The following is a 24,587-nucleotide window of genomic DNA, read 5'->3' as shown; positions in this document are numbered from 1 at the left end:
TTCTTTATGCTTTCCCAGGGAGGCTGAGTTTGCTTTGGCGTGAGTGGTCCCGGAAGCTGGGGAGGGGCCGGTTGGAGGTGGATGGACACTAAGCTGCGTAGACCGGTGTGAGTTGTGTAACGCCCGCCTTGATCCAGGACGTCAGCGTCTTATTTTTCTAGGATTCTGAGGTGAGGTGAGGGCGCTGCCTCCTGGGCCGGCCTTGCCCACACGCCAGGGGGCGCCGTCAGCATCACGTGTTATTGCTGTGGACACCTGGGCTTTCATGCCTTAAACACTCAGGTAGCTTAAGGACAGGTGTTCTCAGAGAGAATTTTATTTAGAGCTGTTCGCATATAGTTTAGAAGTAAGACATTCCATAATCCGTAGCTGTGATGAGGACCCTGGGGACTTAATCAGGTCAAGATTTTTATTTCTATTTATTTTTTAAAAAACCCTCACCCAAGGATATTTCTTTCCATTGCTTTCTAGAGAGAGTGGGAGAGAGGGGGGGAGAGAGAAAGAAAGAGAGAGACATCGGTGTGAGAGAGACACATCAATTGGTTGCCTCCCAAATGAGCCCCAGGGAGCCAGGGATCAAACCTGCAACCCAGGCCAGTGCTCTCGACCAGGAATTGAATCCCCAACCCTTTGGTGCACCGGCCAGGGCAAGACATGGTTTTTATTTTGTTTATTTATTTATGAAGGGTGATTTCATTCATTTATTTATTTTTATTGAATTTATTGGGGTGACAGTGGTTAATAAAATCCTATAGGTTTCAGGTATACAACCCCATAATACATCGTCTGTGTATTGTGTTGTGTGCTTACCATCCCGAGTCAGGCCGTGATTTTTAGATTGGGTTTTAAAATATGTGGATGCCTGATAAACAAACACTGTGGTGATGAGAGGTTAAGACATTGCAGTCTTTATGAAAAATGCTCGCTGCAAATCTGCCTCCTGTTACTGCCTCGGTGTGCGTATGCGCAGTCTGCTCAGCGTCCCGAGCACAAGGCACTGAATATTGCTTGGACGCGGCTGTGCTTCGTCGCCGGTCGGAGCTGTGAGCTGACATCTCCCGCATACATCACCGTGCTGCTTGCAGCTTGTCCGAGGAGCTGCGCTGCGGCAGATGGAGGGCCAAGGATGGCGTGCGGAGGGCCCACGAGGACATCAGTCCTTGGGTTCTGGCGCAGGTTTAATTGTTTGGTTCAACGGGGAAACCATATGTCAACTTCCACCCCAACCCTGCTGAGCTCCCCTGCAGATGCCAGCTTCAGGCAGCTCCATTTTTCTTCGAGACTGAGCCTGAGAGACAGAAATTGCACTTGAGTTGTCATAGGTTTTGCTAAATGGAGACCCATGGCCCTGGTTGGATGCCTTCTTCCTGCCCCAGTGCTCCTAGGTGTGGCAGCCACGCCACGATTGCAGGCGATGTGTTGTGGCCAGAATCCTGCCCCGATGTTTCCTCTGAGAAAGAATTAAAGAATTAAAAAGAGAAGACAGCAGAAGGTTTATGTTTCTGGAGAGTCACTCCGATCGCCGCTGTGTCTGCCCTGCCACAGCTCACCATTGGCCCGGAGGCCCCTGGTCCAGCTCCTGGGTAGACACAGCAGCAGGGCGACTTCTGTCCTCAAGCTCAGGGGACAGCTGGACAGTCTGGCCCAGGACTGAGTCCAGGTGCTTCCAGCTCTTTAAGGTCCAGCTCATCTGTCTGATTTTTCTCCTGCCAGGTTTTATGTTCTCAGGGACGTGATCACTCTTTGCTGTGTGTCACACTTACTCCTGCTCCTCAGGCCAGACTCTGACATTCCCGATGGTGAGAACCTTGCCTCCCCCCAGTGGTCTTCAGAAGGTGTGTGTGGTGAAAACATGGGCCACTCAGGCACCACTTCACCCGTGTTTTCTTTAACCTCTGTATGTTTTTAAAACGTGCACACACACAGAAGGACATAAAAAGCTGTTGAGTAGTGAGATTGCTGCCGTTCTCACTAACGTTCTTTTGTTTGGGAAGACAGTCTAAGAAAAATCAAAATATGTCATATACGTCAACACAGAATAGGTTTGCAGTTGTTATTTTTAGATGAATTAAAGTGAAAAGTCCTGAGTTGTAACTCATAACAAGATAAGCATCGGTAGCCATTATTGGTAGCGGCTCTTCAAGCTCCTCCGTAGTGTTTGAGAACGTTCAGGGTCCTGTGCGAGCAGTTGGAGAGCTGCTGTGTGTAGACAAGAATGCGACCCAGTGACCCGTCAGTTCTCTGGCCTTGCGGGTGGACAGAGCCACGCCCCTCAGCCCTGCGACAGCAGCACCCATGGGAGCCACCACTGCGGCCTGCACCTCCCACTCCCAGAGCCAGAGCCGTGTTCCCGCCCCTGCGGATGAAGGAGAGAACTCGCTGCGCTGAAAACTGAACGTTTCAATTAAAAACATCTGTCGGTGGCTCTTCCCTTCTGTATTCCCCTAGGGTGGCCCCGTGATAACCACGGTTGCACTTGGCTCCGTGGTAAATCGCAGCTGGTGAGTGGGATCTCTTCCATGAAGCGCGTGGCGGTAAACCTGCAATGTCTATGCCGGCGGCCACCCCCCTGCGTCAGGCGGGCGCGGTTCAGCTCTGAGACAGGCGGTGATGGGAACCTTCGGGAGAGCCCAGGGAGCGCCGGCGCTGTGCGCCTGGGAGCCAGACAGAGGACGCACGTGGACGTTAGATAAGTCGAAAAGAAGTGTGTCTGTCTTTCTTGGCTACGTCTGTTATACACGGTTCTCCGTGAATTTCCCCCCGCCCTGATTCTTCACGGGCTGCGGGCCCTGCTAGGCTCCAGCTCTTTGTTTGAAATGTTTGCCTTCGCAGCTGCGCCTCTGCCGGGGAGCGTCCGAGGGGCGTGTGGTCCTCGGGTGTGTGGCTGATCGCGGGCCATGCACAGCACCTCCCTATGGGGAGAGGTACCCAGGCTCATATGTATTTTATAAAGTGGGGGTTTATTTATTTATTTGTCATTGATCTGAGAGATAGAGAGGGCAAGACGTATTGGTTTGTTGCCCCACTTATTTACACATTCATCGGTTGACTTTTGTATGTGCCTGACTGGGGATGGAACTGCAACGTTGGTGTATCTGGTCCACACTCTAATTGGCTGGGCTGCCTGGCCAGGGCCTCCAGGCTTCTGTTTTATCCAGTTTATTTCTCAGACCTGTAACTGTATAATTTTACTCTTTTTGCTCGATGCTGCTGCTGTATTTAGGAAGTCCTGTCTGGAGAGGATTTAGGAGAAAAGCCCGTGTGGTTTGAGCTTGGATGGTGTTGCTCACCTTTCCCCTAAGAGGCTGAATGGGAGGAGGTGGAGATCATCAGAGACCTGCCATTTATCACAGGCTTATTGCTCTTCCAAGAGGACCAAGACTCTGGCGTTTTAGCAGCTCTGGTGCGGGGCCAGAGGTGTCAGTATTGTGGCTCCTCCTGAGAGGCACTCGGGCAGGTGCAGCAGCAACAGTCCAGGTTTCTACGTGTCTGTCTCCTGCTGACTTTTGTGTGACACTGCGTTTTGGTTGACGTTAGAGGGCTTTGCAGCGAGGTTGAAACAGTTCTATACACTTGGAACCAAGGGAAGCAGGAAGCAGACACCTGTATGGCAGCTGGTGGCTGAGCTGGAACCTTCAGCAAATGCCGTGAGAGCCCTGGGAGGCCAGCGTGAGGCAGGGGCTGATGGGGGTGACACCCCACTGGGGCCTGAAGAAGCTGAGTGAAGGGGGTTTCGGATGCAGGGACAACAAGACCTTTTCAGCCTCCACAGGGCCAGGGGAGGGGCTGGGTAATTGAGGGGCACACCTGGGCGACAGGCTGCTGGGGGACTGGGGGGAGGCTTATCTTGGAAAGGCAGGGGGAAGCAGTGACAGTTTTGAGCAGGTGGGAGCTGTTTTCTGAAGACGGATCTGAGTGGGGCACATGGAGGGAGGTGGAGCCAGTAGGAGTGGTCAGCCAGGGCACAGGGAGCCTGGGGAGACTGAGGTAGAGTCACTGGGAAAGAAGAAATCAAATGCTTTGGCAGCTTATTGCAAGTGATGAGGTGGGGGGAGCCCAGCATAACTAGTGTTTAAATTACTTTCTGAGGGAATTCAGTGAGGGAAGGAACATAAGTTTGGGTTTCTGGCTCAAGCTGTTTTGGTGCTGTTTCCTGTACTGCAGTGTTCCCGCACAGAGCCCAGAGGGAATCGGGAACCCCGGCACCAGGAGTGGAGCAGTCTGCTGGCAGGAGACCCGCAGTAACATCGTAACATTGGGGGTCTGGGATCTCCTGGTGGAGTGACCCTGCAGTAACATCGTAACATTGGGGGTCTGGGATCTCCTGGTGGAGTGACCCTGCAGTAACATTAAAACATCAGGGGCCTGGGATCTCCTGGTGGAGTGATCCCACAGTAACATTGTAACATCAGGGGCCTGGGATCTCCTGGCTTTCCTGGTGGAGTGACCCCGCAGTAAACATTGTAACATCAGGGGCCTGGAGTGTGGTGCCAGTGATTCTTATCTTTCAAGGGGGGGGTTCCTGTTACTAGTTCTGATTTCTGAGGTCCTGCTACATTGAGTCCAGCGATCATGCTCATTGGCAGAATGAGTTCCTCCCACTCTTGGAATTTGTGGGTCCCCTGTGTGGACGGAGACTGGGAGACTGACTCTGGTGAGTCACAGCAGAGACCCAGGAAAACGCCTCCCTGTTAAACATCCAGTGCTCAGGAAGACCTGCTATTTCGTATCGACCTTACACTTGGTGTGGAGGCTGTTTTCCTTGAGTGGTTAATGAAGACCAGCAGTCGCATGACACACAGGTTTATTTGTGATGAGGTTGCTGGCCGCACAGGGGGGAGTAGAAGCCTGTCAACACCCTGGTTCCTGCCCCACCTCCCAGGAGCTGGCCGTGGTCCTGCCCGCACTTCATGTTGGCCCGAGAATTCTCTGCAGACCCAGGGTCAGCATCCCTACTCCTTGTTGAGCCTTTTCAGTGCTCTCAAGACAGGGCAGGTGCTAAGCCTTTCTTTTGAGCATTTCCGGAAGTATCTCTAATGGTACCTCTCCTTCCCTGGAGGAGAGACGTACTCCTTGAGGTGCCCCCCAAACTTGTGACTGCCTCTGGTGCCAGAGGTGTTTGGGATGACGTTTGAAAGGAATATGCAGAATCTCTATCACTGCCTTCTTCTTGTGCTTTTATTTAACTGTTGTCACATTTGTGTACGGACAATTCCAAGAGGAACAAAGTGGGTGTAGGTGACTCTGGCTGCTCAGTGGAAGCGTGACTGGAACAGCATTCATTTCGCTGGCCACACATCTTGTCAGTGTCTGTGTGAGGTGGTGAGCAGTCCGTCTCCTCCACATTTCTCTCTGCACTGCAGTGGTGGGCTTCCTGCCACAGAAGTAGGGAGGGTCCCTGATTGTCATCTGGAGACATTTCCCCTCTTCCCTTGTTTATCCAGGACCTTCTTCCTGTCAGCAGGGGCCCCAGTGCTGGTGCTTCAGAGAGGACGAGGCGCAGTGGACACGCCACAATCCAGGAGGGGCCTGGTGCTGTGGTCTGGGAGGCCTGCGTGGCTGGCGGGGGACAGAGCGGTGGTCCCCCAAGGAAGGGACCTGCCTTCCCTGTGGTGCAGAGTTTGTGCTTTGATTCATGATTGAAATGGTTCCTGAAGGCTGTCATTTTTGAAATTGGTTTTGTGTTTTTAAAGGGGAAAAAAAACAATCTAAATGTGTTAATGAGGCCCAGCTTGGATTTTTCTGTAAAATTACTGTATCAAGAAGGGATTTTTTTTGCCACCAGCACTAAATCTAATTTGCTTTCCTTCCTTTCTTTTAAATAATAAGTTTTGTTGGAATTATTAATGGTTTTTATGGCTCCTCCAGGGATATTTGATTCTTATGCTCAGTTGTCTTGGCAGAAAAACCCATCACGTCTGCAGGCCCATGTTTTAGACGAGGCCTCGCTCTGTTCCAGCATGGTGCCCAGGTGTTGATGAAGTGGGGCTGCGTCCTGGAGTGATCAGAGCAGACAGGGGTGTTAAAGAAAAAGTATTCCCAGCAGTCAGAGTTGCAGGGATGTCAGGAGGAAATGTGTGCAGTGCTGGTGGCTGGGAGGCTGGGGCTGCTGGCGGGATGGGTGCCACCCGGATCCTGTGACTCCTGGGCCGTGGGCTTGACAGTAGCTAGACTGCGGTTTAGCGGGTGATCCTCCTGGAGGAGACCGGTGTGTGTGCCTTCACCTTTCCCAGCGCGACTTTGAAGTGAATTGAAATGTTGCTGTTTGTTATTTGTGTTTGTAACACTTCCACCTTTGGCCCCTCCTATGGCAATTTCTCATTTAGATTCCTCTGAGCGAATGGGTCGGGGGCGAGCACTGACATCATTTTGGGCCTTTGTTCTCTGGCAGGTGGCAGAAAGCCCGTGGCCTGCTTGTCCCCCAGCCGTCATGCCTGTCCCTGCCCCGCATGCTCTGTCTCTGCCCTCTGCGCCCCGGGCCTGCTGCGGGCTCTCTCTGACCATACCTAGCCCCCTGTAAGGACCCCCGAACCCCCTTTCTGCCGGACCTGCCACCCGGGGGAAAGGCTCACCAGCACCACTTTCAGATCCAGTGACCGAGGGGCCAGGATGCTGCCTTTGCTGCTTCAGACCCCGTGTGCTCAGGGCCCGGACGCTCCCTGGTAGCGATGGTCAGCGAAGGTTCCTCTGAGCCTCTCTCCTCCTCCCTCCCTCACACACGCTGGCCAGGCACAGACACCCACACAGTCACACCGTGTGGCGATTTTGGCTTCCAAGTGTTTTCTCCCCTGAAGACCCTCAGGAATTCTTAGTTCCAGACGCCAGCATCCAGCCGGCTGGGCGAAACAAGAGAAGGACCCAGAGCCAGGCCCTGAAGTTACGGAGACCCCAGGGGCGTCTGTTGCTGAACAGCAGGATCTTGGGGAGGAACCCAGAAGCCCTGCCACTCTCCCCTGCCAGGCGCTGCTGCCCCCCAGCCCCATGGAGCGCGGCCTGGATGGGTTTAGAGCCTGCTTCCTGGGCATCTGCCTGGAGGGGCACAGGCTCCGTGCCCGCCCCTTAGCTGCAAGAGTCAGGACACATCGCTTCTGCCTCCTACCTGGGGAAGGGGGGCTGTGTAGGAAGTTATCAAGTGTATGGGAGATGCTAGAAGGTCGTGGGGAACCACAGACGGCAGGTGTCAGCTGCAGGTCCCCATGGAGTGTGAGGGGGTGGCTCATTATGGGTTCCAGTGGTCAGGACCTTGGACTGGCTTGTTCCTCTCACCTCCGCCTGCTGAGCAGCACACCTACCGCCCGTTTGCTTTGGCATAGAGGGTCCTTCCTTTTCCTGCTGCCCCAGCCCCTCCCGGTCCTGCCAGGCCCTGTGCAGGCCTCGCTGCCTGACTCTTGGCTTCCTGGCTCATGCCCCCTCCCCACTCTCCTCCATCCCAAGTGGGTGTGAGCCACTGTCACCGTGCGTCTTCCTGGAAACACAGCTTAGCCACACTTGTGCCTTGACTACCTGTTACAGACCCCACCTTGCCCTCCCCTGGCGCTGTGGGACCTTGGCCCACCCCAGAGGCTGGAGGGGCGAGGAGAATAGCCACACCTAGCGCCCCCGGACCTCCATGCTGTGCAGTGCCCATCACCACATGGTCTGGCCAGCTCGGGGCGTCTCCTTGGCGGCCCAGGCGCTCTGCGATTCTGTCTGCCCAGGGACTGTGCTTGTGAGGTCTGCACCATGGGTAACATTGCTGGGTAATGAAGAGTGGAAGGGAAATTAGTCCTGAGCGGTCGGCTCAGCCCTGTGATGATACTGCTGACTCTAATTTCCATCAGGAGTTGGGAAGCAGCAGCCCAGCGGCCTAGCAAATGGGAGACATCTCTGCACAGCTGTGAATCAATCCCCATGCTGACCCTGAGAGTCTCGCTGTCCCTGTGAGAGGCACCGGGGGGGGGGGGGGGGGCGGTGGGCAGTGTCAGGTGTCCCATTGGAAGGGGGCAGAGGAGACAGGTTGGCCTCGGGCTGCACTGGCTTTGCCAGGACAAGCGCTCATGGGTTACGAGGTGCTTTGGGCTGGGGGGCAGCGCTGTCCAGAGGAGGCGCGGTCTGTCTGCAGCTCTGTGGGGACCCACCTGCATCGCTCTCCTCACCATCCTGCTCGCTCGTTGCCTTGGATACTGGTCTGAGCTTCAGCTCACCGAACGAGTTGTTTTCTCTCTCTTCAGAACGTAATAAAAATTATATATACGCACACGCGCACACATAAAAAACCCTCGACGGCTGTGATAACATTTTTATTACTTTCCTCCTGCTTACAGGAATCACATGTGTTTATGCTAGAAACTTTGAAAATACACACAGAGGGCCAGGTGCAGAGGCGGAGAGGAGGCAGCAGCGACATTCCCGTTCCTCGGTGGCCGGCAGCCCTCCTGGCGCCCGTGCTGTCGTTCTGTGTCGTTCTGTGTCCTTCGTGTGTGTGCTGCACGTTTGGAGCGATAGTCGTGGGTACGAGGTTGTGCTCTCCACTCTATCGGGCTCTGTGGGCTGCGTCCAGGCCCCTGCCACACTCTGGAATGTGTCCCTTCTAATGGCCATGGGGGACCCAGTTCACTGCCACACGGCTCCCATGTGCCTCTGGAGCTCACGCAGGTGGTGCGGCCTAAGGCGTGTGTCTGACGTTGCTCCAGCACCAAGCCCCTGCCCCTAGTGACACCCTCAGTCCACCTGGGCCTCCCTGGAATAAAGCTCGCCCCGTTCTGGCTTCATCTTGCCGAATCATCTGGATGTGTATGTGTCTGAGGCAGATACATATTTTTATAGTTTCCCATATCCCTTTGAGACAAATAAGTTTTGGTTGTGTGTGTGTTTTTTTCCACTTTTTAGGTAAGGCGACTGAATAGTTAATTGGATATGTGTATATCCGATTAATACAGAGTGTCCCCCCAAAATGTATACACACTTCAACAGCTGAGTCAGGGGTACACTGCGTTTCCTTTTATCCGGTCCTCACCCTGCCCACCCCCGGTCTGTGCATCTACTCTCTCTGCCCTGTGTATCAGTCTCTGGCTTTCTCCATAAATTATGCATTTGTGGAGCTTCCGCTCAGCTCAGGTTTTTCGCTCCATGCTCTGAGTCCTAATGAGCACGGCTGGGAATCGGGGCCGTGCCTCCACCAGGCGGGATGGTGGGTGTTGGGGCAGACATGGCAGCCTCTGGCTTCCCATTTCCCCTTCGCTCAGTGTTTACACTGGGTGGGAAAGGAGGAGTCGCACTCAGCGTGGGGACTGAGGACTGGCCCTGGCCTGTTCACCCTGCATCCCGACTCCACTCTGCCGCACAGCCTGGCTCAGTGCCTGTGGACCTGGGAATCGTGTTTGGGTTTGGCTGTGGCACTTGGTCAACTGTCTTTAGAAAATATGGTTGATCAGACCCACGAGGTGGGAAGAAGCCAAAAAAGGAACCACGTGGGATTCTGCTTTGAATTCTTGGGCGGCAGGAGAGTGTGTTTGTAATTGATGAGGCGACCTGCACTCCAGGCCCCCAGCCTCACCTGCTGCCCTGAGGTCCATGCAGCTTTGACACGGGGGACGTTTCCACAGCTCCTGGTGGGGAAGCTGGGCGTGAGCTGCTGGGAGTCGTCGTTGTCCGGGGACAGTGGTGTCTACCTTTCCCTGCAGCTGTTGTGATGCTCTTAGGATGGGGCTGCTCCAGACCTCTAGGGGGTAGGCCCTGCCACCCTTTCAGAAACCTGAAAATTCTGCATTTCCAAACACATCTGGAGCCAGAAGGTTGTACGGGATATTGCCCAGGCCCTACTGCCTGCCTGTCCCCAGCCTCTCCAACTCATGTCCACGGTGACGGCGAGACCTTGGCTGGGCTCAGGGTCGAGGCAGCAGGCTCCACGCTTCTAGAGGTGAGCAGGCCAGTTCTGGGTCAGAGCTTCAGGGTCAGTGATGTCCTCAGGGCCTTGGAGCTCACCTGCACCCGGCCCCCTTCCTTTAGGGTGAGGACATTGTTCGGGAGAGAGGGCGACTCGCTGGCGGGTCTGAAGTCGCATGTTTCAGCTGTCGCTGAATGTCCTATAGTCTCAAAATGATGCTCTTTGCAAATTCAGAATTAACTCACGATGTGACTGTTGTCTCCAATTACACGGCACTGGAGAGGATGTGTGTTCCAGTTCAAATGGTTATTTTATGTGTTATTACGCAGTTTTGGGCACATTAAATGGATAGCCCTTACATTTTCTTAATGCTGTAACTGTATTATTAAAAAACATTAATCTAGAATTTTTGGAATGAGGTTACCATAGAAATGAAAATAAAATACCAAAAAGACTCTTTAGGGTATAGCTAAGAATTTAAAACTCACCATGTTTAAAATCAGGCTGACATTGTTAACATTTGCAGGGGGATGAACACGACGTATCTGAGTGGCTTGCGGCTACTCATGGTATTGCCTTTTGCCGATTGTGGCATTGAATTGGTAGGACAGATACGTTTCTCTAGTTCATCTGTCAGTGTTTGTATAAGTGGGTCCTTTCACATCTTCGTTTGCGGAGTGTAGCCCACGTCACAACTGCCGTCTGAGGCTGCGCTCCTGCTGCTCCCCCGTGAAGCCGCCACAGAGAAGCCACGGTCCTCAGCACCTCTGGCTGGTCACCTGGTGGACAGGCTGGAGCTGGCTCGTGGGACGGAGGAGTGATTCGTGTGCTTCCACTAGAATTTCCGTCTGAGGGACTCGGGGGGCTTTGGAGACAAGAATTTTAATAATCAAGTCAGAGATTATTTTACTAGAACTTTTAAAAGTTTATTAGCTGTGGTTGTGGAGGTGGAGGGACTGTCATTTGTTTGGAGTGTGGGCCGCATGGAGGAGATGGCTGTGAGCTCCGTGTCAGGGAGAAAGAGACCACCCTTGACTGGGAGGGGCTGTGGGCAGGTGTTCACATGTCTTCGCCATGGCCACAGGAAGACCCCAGAGGTACTGACACGGGACTTCTGGTTTTTAGCAGCTGATCCTCCAGGGCTGGGTTTGCTGTGAAATAATCGGTCAGCTGTGTGGGGTTATCGGTACTGACGGACACGGCGGCTGCAGTTGTCCTCTCATTGGTTCCCTCTCCCCCAACAGCAGGTAAAGGGGCACGTGCTCCTGTGACTCGGGTGGCAGGTTCCTGCATGTGCCTGGGGATGCTATTCTCTCCACAGTGTTGCTAGGGCAGGGGTGCAGTTCCTTAGAAAGTGGTCTTGTTGTTAATAAGCATGTATTTTCAAGTGCTGAGAGAGGAGGGACTAAAACATGTCCCTTTTGAGAGGAGGAACCTTTCCTGAGATGATGGAGGTGACATTTCACATCCGTGGCCGTCACATCCTCGAGGGTGCAGCACTGAGGCCGGTGCAGAGACCTCGCTGTCTTCGTGTGACAATCACAGTCCTATGGTTTGGAGGTCTGAGCAGTGCCGACAGGCCTAGGGCAGGAAAGTGGGGGGGTGACCTGTTGGAAAGAACTGGATGGACTCAGTGTCGTCTCAGACAGCATGTTTGTGTACTTACAAGTCCTACAGGATGAAGGAGGCGGCGGCCCAGGTCTCTGGCTTGTGTGTCGGGGCAGGTGGGCTGACATCTCCTAATCGAGGTCTCTGGAGAGGGGACAGGTGGGCAGGAAAGTGTCTCAGGTGGCAGACCCAGGCTGTGGTGTGCCTGATGAATCATGTGGCAACACCAGACTAGGGAAGTACCTGCCGCCAGCAGTGTGGACAGGTCTTTAGCTTGTAAAGAGGGTGTGAGCACCGATCAGGAGCAGCCACTGGTCCGGTGTAAACAGGCAGGAAGCCCAGAGGATAAGGCACGAGGAGCACGACAGGGCACCCCCACGCCAGTGCACTGTCTCTTGTTAAGTAAGTAACCACCTTACTGTGCATATAGACTTGTGCAGAGGTCAGGTGGAGGAATCTGCAGAATGCTGCAAGTGCCTCAAATGTTAGTGCGTTTGATCAAGTGCTTCTTTCTGGGAACGTGTCACAGGGAAGCCCGAGGAAAGCCTCGCCACCTCTGCCCACTTCACTTGGAAACCTCTCAGAGAAGTGACACCTGGCCGTGCAGGTGCAGGCGGTGAAGATGTGGCAGAGAGGCAGAGTGGGCAGACCCCGGGGACATTTGAAAACGGGAAAACTGCCCCCATGAGCTTCATGCTGAAATTGTTGCTTTTTCTGTTGTTTGCAGATGAAGACGGTCAGCGTTGCCTTAGTCCTGTGCCTGAATGTTGGTGTGGACCCTCCTGATGTGGTAAAGACCACCCCCTGTGCTCGTCTGGAGTGCTGGATCGGTAAGTCCCCAAGGTCCCTGGGTGGGGTTCCAGGTGAGGCAGGACATGGCAGGGCGTGCTCTCCCTGCCCTGGCCCAGTGGAGGCTTGGTGCTGGTTTGTGTGAACCTGAGGCCTGGGTGTCTCTCAGGAGGCCTCCGACCTTTAAGTTGTCTGGGATGCAGTCACTTGTGATTCATGATGGAGAAACTGTTTCAGGGAAAGTTAATAAAGTCATGGTTATTGGATTATGTGATTTTTCTCCTGTACATTTGCCCTGTACCTGGCATATAATAGTAGCTGTTTATCCTTAAAAATCGAGTGACTGACACCTGTGTGCAGGTGCCTCACTCCACAGCACAGAGTCCTGCCTTTTCCCATGAGAAGCCACCTGTTCTTGGTCATGGTCCCCCCACAGCGACTGAGCGCAGGCTGAATGGGAGTCGGGGGTGTGCACAGCCACCCCCGACTGCTCCAGGGAGGAAACATCAGGCCTCACTGTTAGGGATGATAGTAGCCAAGTTGTTTTAAATGCCTTTTATGGGGGAAGAAGTTAACTTCTATTCTTAGTTGCTGAGAGGTTTTTGTCAAGAATCAATGTTGAATCTTACAAAATGCTTTCTCAGCTTCTATTGAGATGATCGCCTGGCTTTTCTTTTGATGTGGTGAGTTACGTTGATCAAATCTTGGTTGGCGAGCCAGCTTTGAATTCCTGGAACAAACCTCACTTCTGTCGTCTTTTCACTGAGTTGCTCGACTTGACCGCTAATATTTTGTTACGGAACTTTGCATCTGTTTATGAGGGACATTGGTTAGTAACCTTTTATTACAATGTATCTGTTTGGCTTTGGTGTCAAGGTAATACTGGCCTCATGCAGTGAGTTGAGACACGTTCCTGTCTCCTCTGTTTTATGGAAGAGTGTGTGCTCATGGGTATTCTTTCTCCTCTCCATCCTGGTGTGGTTTCCAGTGGCGCCATCTCAGGGTGCTCTCTCCTTCTTTCCCACTGCTGATGGGATTGGGATCCCCCGCCCAGCTTTCTCCATCCTGAGCAAAAGCAGGAGTCCTCCTTATTTATTTTATTTTATTATTTTTTAAAATATATCTTTATTGATTTCAGAGAGAGGAAAGGAGAGGGAGGGAGAGAGATAGAAACATCAATGATGAGAGAGTCATTGATCGGCTCCCTCCAGCATGCCCCTGACTGGGGATCGGGCCCGCAACCAGGGCATGTGCCCTGAGCGGGAATCAAACCCTGATCGCCTGGATCCTAGGTTGATGCTCAACCACTGAGCCACACCCGTCTGCGCCCCCTTATCTACTTTAAATAACAAACGTTAGAAATTATTCTAATCTGAATTGAGAGAAAAAAATGTTTCCCCCCATTTTACTTGCCTGCCTCAGTATTTGGGGGTATCTTAGGGTGACAGTCCTTGTCTCATAGCCTCCCTGCTGGCAGCCCAGGCCCTGTCCCCACACCCAGTGATAGTGGTCGTGTTCTCTGGCTGCTTTTCTGAGATGCTTGCCTGGTTGCCGTGCTGGTTGAAATGGACTCTGACGGTCTCCACTTCATTTGTCCCTGTCACAGCTTAATCGATTGCTCTCCACTGTCTCCCTGTGACTGCTCTTCCATTAGATTTTACAGCAAGGCTCCTGGATCCCAGCGTGCGCTCCCAGGGACGCGTGAACCCTGCTTATGTGGTGTCTGCGTGTGGATGGCATCTTCCACACCTCGGAGGCCTGGCTGTGACTAGGTTTCCCAGGGTCCTCACCTGCCCCCCACCACCAAAAAAAAGAAAAGAGAAGAAGCCGGAAGAGCCCCCCACCCCACGGTCTAGCGGATCAGTGTTTATGGGAAGCTTCAGTGAAAATGAAAAGAATTCCTTCCTTCCATGATCCAGCAAAGGAATAGATTTTTTTATATTGTGTTTTTAAATTTTTTCTGCAGTTTAGGACTGTAATCTACTTTGTAATAATTTCAGTGGATATTGAGTTCAAAAGGGCATTTGGCCTTTATTCAGGAGGGTGGTCCTCGTGATGGTGATTTTAACAGTGATGATACAAGAAGAATCCTAGATATTTGATTTGGCAAATCTGCAGTGATATCTAACAGTCTGTTTTAATTTTAATTTTTAAAAAATTCAGAAATTGCAAGTACAGTCGGAAGCAGCATTTCCCCAGGTTTGTTTGTGAGAGAGCTGCTGAAATAGGGACCCAGCCCCCCACGTCCTGTGTGTAACTCCTGCTGATGAGGCTCCTCTCTCCAAACTAGCTCGGCCATCAGGTCAGAGCTGACACACCACTCGGCCTTGGGAGTCCCGGACACAGGCATGTTGCCACGTGTCGAGGCCCTTTACGTCCTTCACGGCACAAGGGCCTGGCCGAGTGTCTCCTGGCCTTCACCCAACTCAGCCTCACTCATCCCAAAGCAGGTCCCCACCTTTCCTCGACCTCCTGACCTTGTCCTCAGAAGACCACGGTGCTCTGTCTGGGAGACCATTCTGGTGTTTTTGGGACAGGAGTGTCAGAGACGTGCCTGTCCACCACTGCATCCTGTTGGGGCATGGCTGACGGTCACGGTGGCTGATGGTCACAGCAGTGGCTACAGTTGAATGAGAGTTGGGGCCAGGCGGGCTATAGGATCCTGGAGAGAGAAGGGGACATGAGGCGAAGGCCGGGGAGCTGCCTGGCCAGCAGGTGGGGGTCCAGGCTCCATGGCCTGACGAGCTGGTCCTGCCTTTCCCAAGACCTCAATGCCTGGAGCTTGTCACTGCCCTGCCCTGGGAGGAGTCCGAGGAAGAGCCCCGCAGGGGTCAGTGCAGTCAAACAACTCGAAGAGCTGCTTTGTGCCAGGTCTCAGCTTTGTGCCAGGTCTCAGCGTTTAGTGCCCTGTCATGGGAAGCCCAAGGCTGGCGGTCATCAGGACCCTGCGGGATGTCATTCACTGGCTGCCTCATCAGCAGTAACCTCGCTGCCAAACCCTCGTCTCCTGCGACTCAGAGCCCATGGCAGCACCTTCCTCTTGACTCGGGATTCCCTGGGAGCCCACATGGCTCAGTGCAGAGACACTCGCACCATCCCCACACCTCAGGGTGCCAGAGGGAGCTGGAGCTACTTCGTGCGTCTGCGTGCCCACCCAAGGGAGGGGCCAGCCGGGGGCAGCAGCTTCACCCGGCTGGAGGTCTCCAGCGGACATCCATAGCAGAACCCCTGACAGTACAGAGTAGACACTGAACATACCAGCAGTGGCCTGCGTGGCTCCTGCCTTCCCCGGGTGGGGGGAGGTGCAGGGAGCTGTGGGTGGTGACATTTCACACCCCCAGAGACCTTGGTGCCTCTGCTCTGGGACAGGGATGGGCAGCTGGGGAAGTGCCGGGTTGTCCCCTCTGTTCTCTGTCTGTGGACAGCGTGCACGTGGCCCACACTCGCAGGAGCAGCTGCCTACAGAGGCTCGGAGAGTCAGTGCTTGAGAAGTGGCACGTTAGGGTTCCTGGTGGTGACAAGGACATCGCCAGGACAGACAAGCTGACAAGACACCGAGCTGCTCTAAGCGAGCATGTGGCCTCTAGGGTACCCGCTGTCTCCTGCTGTGGCCGCCACTGCCCAGGGAGGTGCTGACTGGGAACTCATGCCACAGGCCCTTAGAGCCACTGGGCACCTCCCCGCCTTACCTGTGCAGAGCGACGTCTGTGGACAGGACAAGGCTGTACTTTCACACGGCGTCCCAGCCATGCCCCCACTCTTCTGAGCCATCCGCTCCCAGTGTCTGCTGGGCGTCCGCACAGCACGGGAGTGTGGGGGCGAGCTCGGTCGTCAGCGCGGGTGGGCCGTGAGGAAGGCTCTGAGCTGGGGTATTACCGGCAGGTGGTGCAGCCGAGGCTCCTGGCTCTGCCCTCGGGCGCAGGACCGTGAAACGCCTCTCACTATACGCTCATTATGAACTGCGTGCAGCGACGTTACACTGACGTGAGACGGAGCCGTTAAAAGCCATGTCTGGTTTCAAAGCAGCCCTCTGCCGTTATGTATTTTCTCCATTAAAAATTCTGTGCTCAAGGTCACTCAGCTAATTAGCGGCAGAACCCTTCAAAGTCACGCGGAGAAATTTGCGCTTGGTCTGGCAGACGGCACCCCGTTAATAACTCAATTAACAGATACGTATGAAATGGCCACTAAGTGCAAGCTGCACGGAGCTGTGAGCTCTGTGTGTTTCACTTTGGAGTTGTGGTGACGCGTAGCACAGACAGGAGCCTGCTGCTAACTTCCCGAACCGGTCAGACTGTGGGCGCGTCTGCTCCTCGGCTGGCCTGTGACGGGTGGGCCGTGGCCTTTACTTCCTGCTCACTCAGGTGGCAGCTCAGCTGCGGGTCCTTAGTGCCCTTGAAGGTGACACCAGGTTCCTGAGGTGTCGACTCTAGCAGACTCACCGTCTTCCTCAGATGAGGCTGTCTGTCTGTCTTTCCTCCTTTTGTTGGCGTTAGGCTCCAGCCACTGAGTCTGTAGCATCTGTGGGATGAGGGCCCTGCGACCGAGGAGTTGGGTGGGGGCTGGCCGGCTGCGTTCACGGTACCTCACCTTCACCCGAAGGAGGGACAGGCGCCCGTAGGGCCTGGCAGGCACCTTCTAGAAGGCGGACGGAGTGGCCGTCACTTCAGGGAGAGTGACTGGCAGTTCCCATGGCCCTGATAAAAGCCGAGCCGTTAGACTGAAGTGCAGAAGATGCACACGTGTAGCTCAGCGAGCTGCTTCCCAGCGACAGTGAGGGTGACAGTCCCCTGTGGGTGAAGAGCCGCTTGGAGGGCGGGAGAGACGGGTGCAGTTCAGTCTGCCCAGGCACAGGCTTGGGCTGTGGTTTCGGATCCACGTCTCAAGTAACCGTAGCCTGCTGTCCGGGTTTGGTGTCGTATCAAGGATGACGGCTGGCCGTGCTCACCTGGGGAGGCTGTTTAATGTCAGTGCTGCCTGTCGGGGAGGGTGGGGGGATTCTCCTCAGGAACATGAGCTGCAACCACAGATCGCAGCAGGCGGGTGGGCAAGCAGGTGGGAGGGCCCAGCCGGCCCCTGCTGAACCAGCTGTTACAGAAATGGCAGAACGTAAAACAGTGCTATTCTTCTCATTATTTTTTGAAAAAATAGTCATTTTTCATAATAAATATTTATGTTCAATGTAATGGGTTTCTTATTTTAAATGAGTGTATAAAGAAATAATTTTTAAGTGTTTCATCCAAGTTTTGAGCACAGTGAAGGCTTATAGACACAGCAGGATTTGGAAGCTCATAGAGCTCCTGAGACCAGACTCAGCGGCAGAATTGCTGGCTGGAAGTGACTTGCTCTAGAGCCGCCCCTGAGATACATGGGCAGACCTGGAGCATAGCTGTGTAGTCGGATGTCCCATCCTTGCCCCTCGGCGTCTTCCCCTCCCCTGTGCCCAGGAAGCTGCGCTGCGCTGTGCTGGCCACCCCGCATGGTGTTGGCGGGCAGATGCATGCCCGAGGCTGTCCACACACGAGGGAGCCAGCGGAGTGCAGACCACAGGGGCCCAGGGGCACAGAGGATAAGAACAGTCCTGGTGCCCCTTTGATGAGCCCAGTCTCCCCTGAAAGGCAGGGCCCTGGGGTGGGGAGCCCGCGTGGGCACCTCAGCAGCACTGTCTGCTCAGCACAGACGAGCCTCAGGTCCTGTGTGTGGTCTCTGTCGGGGTGACTGAAGTGAACGGGTAAGGGACTGTGAAGGGGTTTGGCAGTGGAGGGTGGGCACCCGTAAAGACCTCTCTCCTCTTGTCGCTCCTTAGATCCGCTCTCGATGGGTCCTCAGAAGGCTCTGGAGACCATTGGCGCCAACCTGCAGAAGCAGTACGAGAACTGGCAGCCCAGGGTAAGCCCCCTGCTTGCTTGCTTACGGGGAACCTCGATTCCTTGGTTTCAGACAGTCTGAGTCCAGGCGGGAGCTTCTGAAACCATCACCCTATAATCCCGAGATCTGACCCCTGTCCCCACATCTCCCCTTTGAGTGTGTCACGAACTGACCAGTCTATTATTTTGCCCACGTTTCCCCTGGGAATCTTTGGAAAAGAAACAGTATTTCCCATGTTCTGTTTGATCATGGTTTTATTTTGCCCAGGAAGTGGGTTTTCAGTAACTTCCCCGCAGCTCAGCTAGTTAGAGCTGTTTCTCCGTCTCCACTTTTCCCACAGAGAACCGAAGCACTTGGCATCAGGGGTGGCGCGTGCCATGAGCTTTCTCTTTGATTACTGTCTTCTGTTGCTTGCTTCTTACAGTTTGCCGTTTTTATAGAAGAGTGGTGTAGAGTGTGAGAACTGTGTCAGAGTGACTGTAAGATCTTAAGTTATTTGTAAACCCGCCCCCAGACCTATTTCCTGTAGCCTTTCTCTTTAGCTGGCTTGAGGATTTTAATAGAAAATTCAAAATTTCAGGTGTTTCTGGAGGTGCCTCTCCATTCTACTCTGGGCGATGGGCTGGTTCTGGAGTCACCTAAGGATGCGATGAGGAGGGTGGTGGGCAGGTGGCCCTGCCCCGGCCTCCGGAGTCTCTGCCCCTCCTCTGCCATCAGCCTCCAGGGAGCAGGCGGCCTAGCGCCCTGGGGAAGACTCGCCTGCTTGAGCTTCCGTTTGTGAATCATTCACCCACACTGTCGGGAATTAGGAATTCTTTGTGCATCACTTACATTCTGAGTGAAGAGAATGGCTGGAAATGAATTGGTTCCTGCCTGAGAAGGGCCTGCGGTCGTTTTTGCTCACAATGCTGGTGACTCATGTTACGCCGCCTCTGTGTCTTGGGGTGTATACTCTGCTTTTGCGTTTCTAACTCATCAGGTCAACAGTGAGGGAGTCTTGCTCCTTGGAGGCCACTGCTCAGTAGGGGTTTGGATCTGTGCTGACAGGCCTTTCTCCAGTCACATTGTTATCTCCTGATGGTTCAGATCAAAACCCAGGAGCCTTTCTCTCGGGAGAGCAGTTTGGGGTTGGCTGGGGACCGGGAGATGTCTTGGTGGTGCATTACTTTAGAAACGCACCACCTATTTCCTGTAGCCTTTCTCATCGGCTGGCTTTAGGATTTTAATAGAAAATTAGAAAGCTGAGCTGCTGGGGTTGTCAGTAGAAAATAGTTTCTTTGAAGATTTCCAGGGATTCCAGAGCCTCAGCCAGGCCAGACAGCACTTCTGGGTGGGTGGGTGTCACAGACCAACCTTTCACACCACCTGTGACAATACATGCAGGTGACGTCAGATGACATGGTAGCATTGGCATCTAGAGGATGGCGAAGGGGCACCGTTCACCCTGAAAGAGCGCCTTTCTGAGGAGCCGAGTCTGGCTGTCTCCCGGGGCTGCTTGTTTAGTGGAGACGCAGCCAGACTCAGGACTTCGGCTGTGCTCTTCCCTGAGCGAGGCTCCACCGCCCCATCCCAATACTCTCTCCCTTAAGGAGTCGCCACTCAGGGTGGTACATGCTGACTGCTGGGATCTGCAGAGTTTTCTGGAAGCTGGAGTTGATTACTCTGGCTTCATTATTAGTTTAGCTCGGTAGACACCAGCTCATTCACACTGGCTGGCACAAATGCAATCTTCTGAAGCAGGATCTATTATTTGTTGTTAAACCTGAATTTCTGTCTAAGAGCAGATCTCTCTCCTGGCACCCGGAAGAGGCGTTTCCGCGTACGGCAGGCAGCATTCATGCAGGGACGTGACTGCGGGTCCCCGGATGACAGTGCAGAATCACACACTGGACCCAGACGCTGCCTCCCAAGAGGGGGGGCAGTGAGCGCGGAGAGGGCCGCAGTGCTCAGGGGACGCTAGCCAGGGAGCTCGGGGAAGTCGGTGGGGTTGCAGGATTGATCTGCAGTGTGATCCTGTGAAGGAGGGGAGAGCTGGATGGGCTGGTTTGGGGGAATGTTTCAGATTATCAGACTGAGAAAGAGGTGCAGGGGGGACGTGGAATTGCAACAAGGCAGCAGCAGCCTGGGAAGACGCAGAGCCACACGGTGAATGGTTACTATTTTCTTTCTGAACCACTGCATTCATTTTTAAGTAGATAAAAATGTTTCATGTTTACTGCTACAAACATTAGTGGGCCTTGTCTGTTTCAGAAAGGAGCCCAGGTGATGGGCGGAGCAGGGTGCCTGCTGCCTGGCTGATGGCCATGGTATACGCCCTGGGGCAAGAGCGCCCCTCTCTGCCCTTCATGACTTCCCGTTGTCATAGGACGGAGGGGGCCTGGCATCCTGCAGTGTGGCCTCGTGGCTCCGTGTGTGGCCCCCCTCACACTGCCTCTAGAGTTTGCACAAAACATGAGGCAATTACAAGCTCTGACGTTAGTGCGCACGGCGCCTGCTTCCTCACTGTAAATCAGGGCCCTTTGAAACATCGCAGAGCTGAGCACACATACTTTAGTGCACTCTGCAGGCTCTCGAGTGTCTGCAGTAATAACTAGGAGGATGCGCCACTGTGATGGCACAACAGGGGCGCCGTTAAACTCCTGGCCCTGGTCGAAGCTGCCCACAGACCGGGCTCTGTCCCTGCACCTGCACCTCAAGGCCCACAAAGTTGGGCAGCTGGGGAGAAGGGGTTTCCGTGAATGTTTTCAGAAATCCTCCCAGGCCCCCACGGCGCCCTGGGTGGGGCCAGGGGGGCGAGGGGGTTCGTGCCGGCTCAGTCCCCTCCAGGAAGGGGGGAGAGTCCGCCCCTGGGACCTCACCAGCATCCTGATGGCCCGATTTTCCCCCTTCCTTTTCCAGCTTTAACTATCGAGACTAAACCTTTGATAAAGGTGATTTGGGGTCAGGAAGGAGTTTAGAAAAATCATGACGTGTGCCGGACTGTCAGACCCAGGTTTCCCTTCCAGGCTGATGGAGCCTTTTCTACATAATTTATCAGTTTGCCACTGGCGAAATATTTCTTGTGATTGATCTAAGGCTCTGCCTTATTACCAGGTAGGTATGTGAATTTGTGTTCTGTGGGAGATGGCAAGAGAAACGCCAACTGTTGTTTCAGCTGAAAACCCCACAGTTAAATAAACCCCTTGTTTCTTCGTGAGTCTGCTCTGAAGGTGTCACTGGTGGGAGCAGAAATACGAAGCTGAGCATGTCAGGGGGGATAGGGGGTGGATCTTACCGAGACTTTCTAACCAACAGTCTGCGGCAGTTTAGTGCAGGGCAGTCTAGGCGCTGGAGCCCTTGGGAGATGCAGATGGCACCTGTCTCTGTTCTCTGTTCTCTGTTCTCTCTCCTCTTTCCAGAGGGTGCTCCCAGCCAGAGGCAGGGCCACAGCGCCCTCCAGTGGACGTGCCATTCTCCTGGGGCTGGAGGGCAGATCTAGGTGGGTGTTTCTAACTTACTTGGTAGGGGGGAAATGAGGTGACACTTTCTCTGCCTGCAGGTGTCTGAGGTGCGCCCGGCTGGCGTGGGAGTCAATGTGAGGGGGGTGGCAGACGGGAAATGCCCTTCAGTGCATAACTCAGGCACCTCGTTGCCGGTCTGTGAGTGGCTGTGGGCACACAGGCCATGGAAACAGTTGGCGGTTCTCAGTGGCCCCCACACAGTGGATTTTGCGTCTCAGCCTCTCCCTTGGTCTGTCGAAGTCACCATGCAATTCGGGGGTAGCCGTTGGTTTTGCTGTTAGTTGACAGGTTTGCTGGTACTTTGGGGGCATAGGGTCCTCAGGGAGGAGGTCTGTCTGGGACCAGCTCGGCTCCTCCACCTGGTCCACTAGCCAGGCAGAAGGAATTGTTGCCCTTGGATGTAGTGATGTCACCCTTCCCTTGGGGGTGGACCTGGGGGTTGGGAGCGGCTGCGAGAGCATTGATTTGCCTGGAGGGAGGGGTGTGTGGACAGCAGGTGTCCTTCCCGGGGCTGCTCGCAGCCTTGTGACCCTGGACAGTGGCACCTGCCTCTGGGTGGGAGTAGGGGCAGAGCAGCAGGTGTTCACGCTGGACTCTCCTCACTTCCCCCCAGCATTAAGGCCGAAGTAGACCTGAGATGCTGGGGGAAGTGAGGGATGCTGTAGACCTGAGTGGCAGCTCCGGCTGCTGTCAGGATTCTCAGTCACAGGTCGCTGTTTGAGGAGGAGACCAGAGTGGCCACAGGGCTGTTTCCACCTGGGGGTGCTGGAGACCAGTGTGGATTGTCCCTCCATTGTCCTGCCTGGGGTGGCCACCTAACCTTCGTCCCAGTGGACATGGCAGCTCAGCTGGGAGAAGGGCCCTCTCAGGAGCTTGGCTTGCCACCCCTCTTCCCCTGTGCTCTGCTGTCCCCGGGCCAGCCAGCTCCCCTGCTGTCCTCACCTCCCGCTGTCCCTTCCTGTGGGTCCCGAGGTTGGGCTTCACCCACCGTGTTTGTGTTTTTGTTTTTGTGACAAACTGCATGTGAGGGCTGCAGCCACCGGCAGGGCTGCAGCGGGAGCGGGGGGCCCACCGCTCTCATCACCTTGGCTGCTGTGGAGCAGGGGCGGCAGGTGCCTGTCAGCCGCGTGGCCGTGCGGGCGAGGCTGAGGCTGCCCTCGTGGGTTAACCGGTGGTGCCGACGGCGTCGCTCACCTGCTTCCTGCCTGAGTGGTAACACGGGTCCCCTGACAGGCGTGTTCTTTACCTCCCTGCTTTGGCCTAACGGTGTCCCCTCCTCATCTCTCCCGTCTGCTCCATCGCGCTCGCCTGACAGCTCCCCCGGCCGAGATCAGTGCAGACTGGTCTGTGCTCGGCAACTGCAGGGCTCCTGCTCTGCCCGCCCACGTGCCTCCTGTCGCACCTCCAGAGGCCGGGGCGCCCGAGACAGCCTCCTGGGTGCGGGGTTCAGGTTCTGCATCAGCTGTGCCCGAGTCCTCATGCCAACCCTCTCCCACTGTGCTTCGTGAAAGCAACCCTGTTGTCCCCCCGTCACTCAGAGTGGAGACCTGACCTGTAAATAACAGCCCAAGGGGTGTGAGCCTGGCCTTTGGGAGTGGAGCCTCGGCCCGCATGGTCTCAGACCATCTGCACAGCTGCAGGAGGGGCTGATCCAGTCCAGCTCTCCACGCTCCCGACCTCCCCTTGTCTGGGGTCATGGGCAGGCAGCCCCCCTACCTGTGCAGGTGTGTCCCCCACTGGCAGGGAGCACACCTGGGGCCTGGTGTGGGGAGGGGCAGGGCCCGTGGCTGGCAACCACAGAAGGGACGTGGACTTGTTGAATTTTGGCTTTGCTCCTCCCCAGAGATGTAACTGTGAGGTTACCTGTTAACCCTTCTACTGGGGGTTTCTGGGGAGAACGAAGCGAGGTGAAGTGTTCGTAGCAGGAGGCCTGCAGCCTGTGGCAGACCCCCCCCCTTTTCAGCACAAGCTGGCACCCAGCCTGCTCAGCCTGCACTCCCTCCTGGCTGGCACGCTCCGGCTCTTCTCGGCTCCCCTCGAGAACTGACCTACTTGAAGTGTCGTATTTTAGAGAGAAATGAGGGCTCCGCTCCATCCCTAACGAGCCTCTCAAGGACTGGCCTCGGCCTCACTCTTCACGTTCCCTTAGCAGGAGCGTCCCGTGTGTGACAGGCTGCAAATGCGGGCCAGGTGCCGTTGGGCAAGGACCAAAACAGTGGCGCTGACCTCTGCAGCGTCAGGCTCCCTGTGCTGCACTGGGCTCCCCAGTGAGCCCAGAGGCCCGGGTCGCAGAGCTCGGGGGGCTTGCAGGGGGAAATAAAGTCAGAGGAAGTGCCGGGCTCTGTCAGAAAACGGGAGAGATGGTGCGCAGAGCACGGGACGGGGAAAGTGGAGGTGCCGCGAGGAGCTGCCGTCTGCTCGCCATATGTGACTTGAAGAGGTGTCGATGGCACCCAGCCAAGCAGGAAGGTGCCACTGAGGGGGAATGTGACGGGTTGGAAGGATGGCGCTTCTGCTCCCTGGATCTCATCTTCCGGGGACACCGTGGGTCACAGTGGCGTTCGTGCCTCAGGGTCTGCAGAGGCCAACACCCCTTCTTGAATGTCGGGATTTACTAGTTAATGTGCTGCATGGTGGACATTTTTAGGAAATTGGTATAAAAGTGACGTAACAGTTATGTGGCCTCTGTGTCTGACTTCCCCACTGAGCAGTGTTTTCAGCATCCGCCCATGGGTGTATAGTTTTGTGGTTCCGTAACACCGTCGTTCTTGCAGCCGAGTGATACCCCAGTGGGGGGCATTCACGCCCTGCTTACCCACCTGTGGATGGACACGCGGGTTGTTTCTACCTCCCCGCTGTGGGCACTGTGGGTGGGCTTCTCAGGGGCTTGTGTCAGTCCTCTTGGGTCTGGGCCTGGGAGCGGAATTGCTGGGTCAGATGCAGCTCTGCGTTCCTTT

The 24,587-nt window shown here is 54.8% G+C and overlaps 1 protein-coding gene across 3 annotated transcripts in view; it reads left to right on the top strand.

Moving 5' to 3' along the window:
- The window catches only part of RPTOR (regulatory associated protein of MTOR complex 1), a 98,351-nt gene that overhangs the window by 9,892 nt on the left and 63,872 nt on the right, over window positions 1-24,587 (top strand). For all 3 annotated transcript variants that reach the window (XM_081162086.1, XM_081162085.1, XM_081162084.1), the window contains exons 2-3: window positions 12,201-12,303; window positions 18,069-18,151. In XM_081162086.1, the coding sequence (XP_081018212.1) occupies window positions 12,201-12,303; window positions 18,069-18,151 (186 nt within the window). The remainder of the gene's footprint in view (window positions 1-12,200; window positions 12,304-18,068; window positions 18,152-24,587) is intronic.

Source organism: Miniopterus schreibersii, assembly GCF_964146895.1.
Source record: "Miniopterus schreibersii genome assembly, chromosome: 16".
In the NCBI taxonomy this organism is placed as follows: domain Eukaryota; kingdom Metazoa; phylum Chordata; class Mammalia; order Chiroptera; family Miniopteridae; genus Miniopterus; species Miniopterus schreibersii.
The sequence above is the reverse complement of the archived record's forward strand: the minus strand, read 5'-3'. Positions and strand labels throughout refer to the sequence as shown.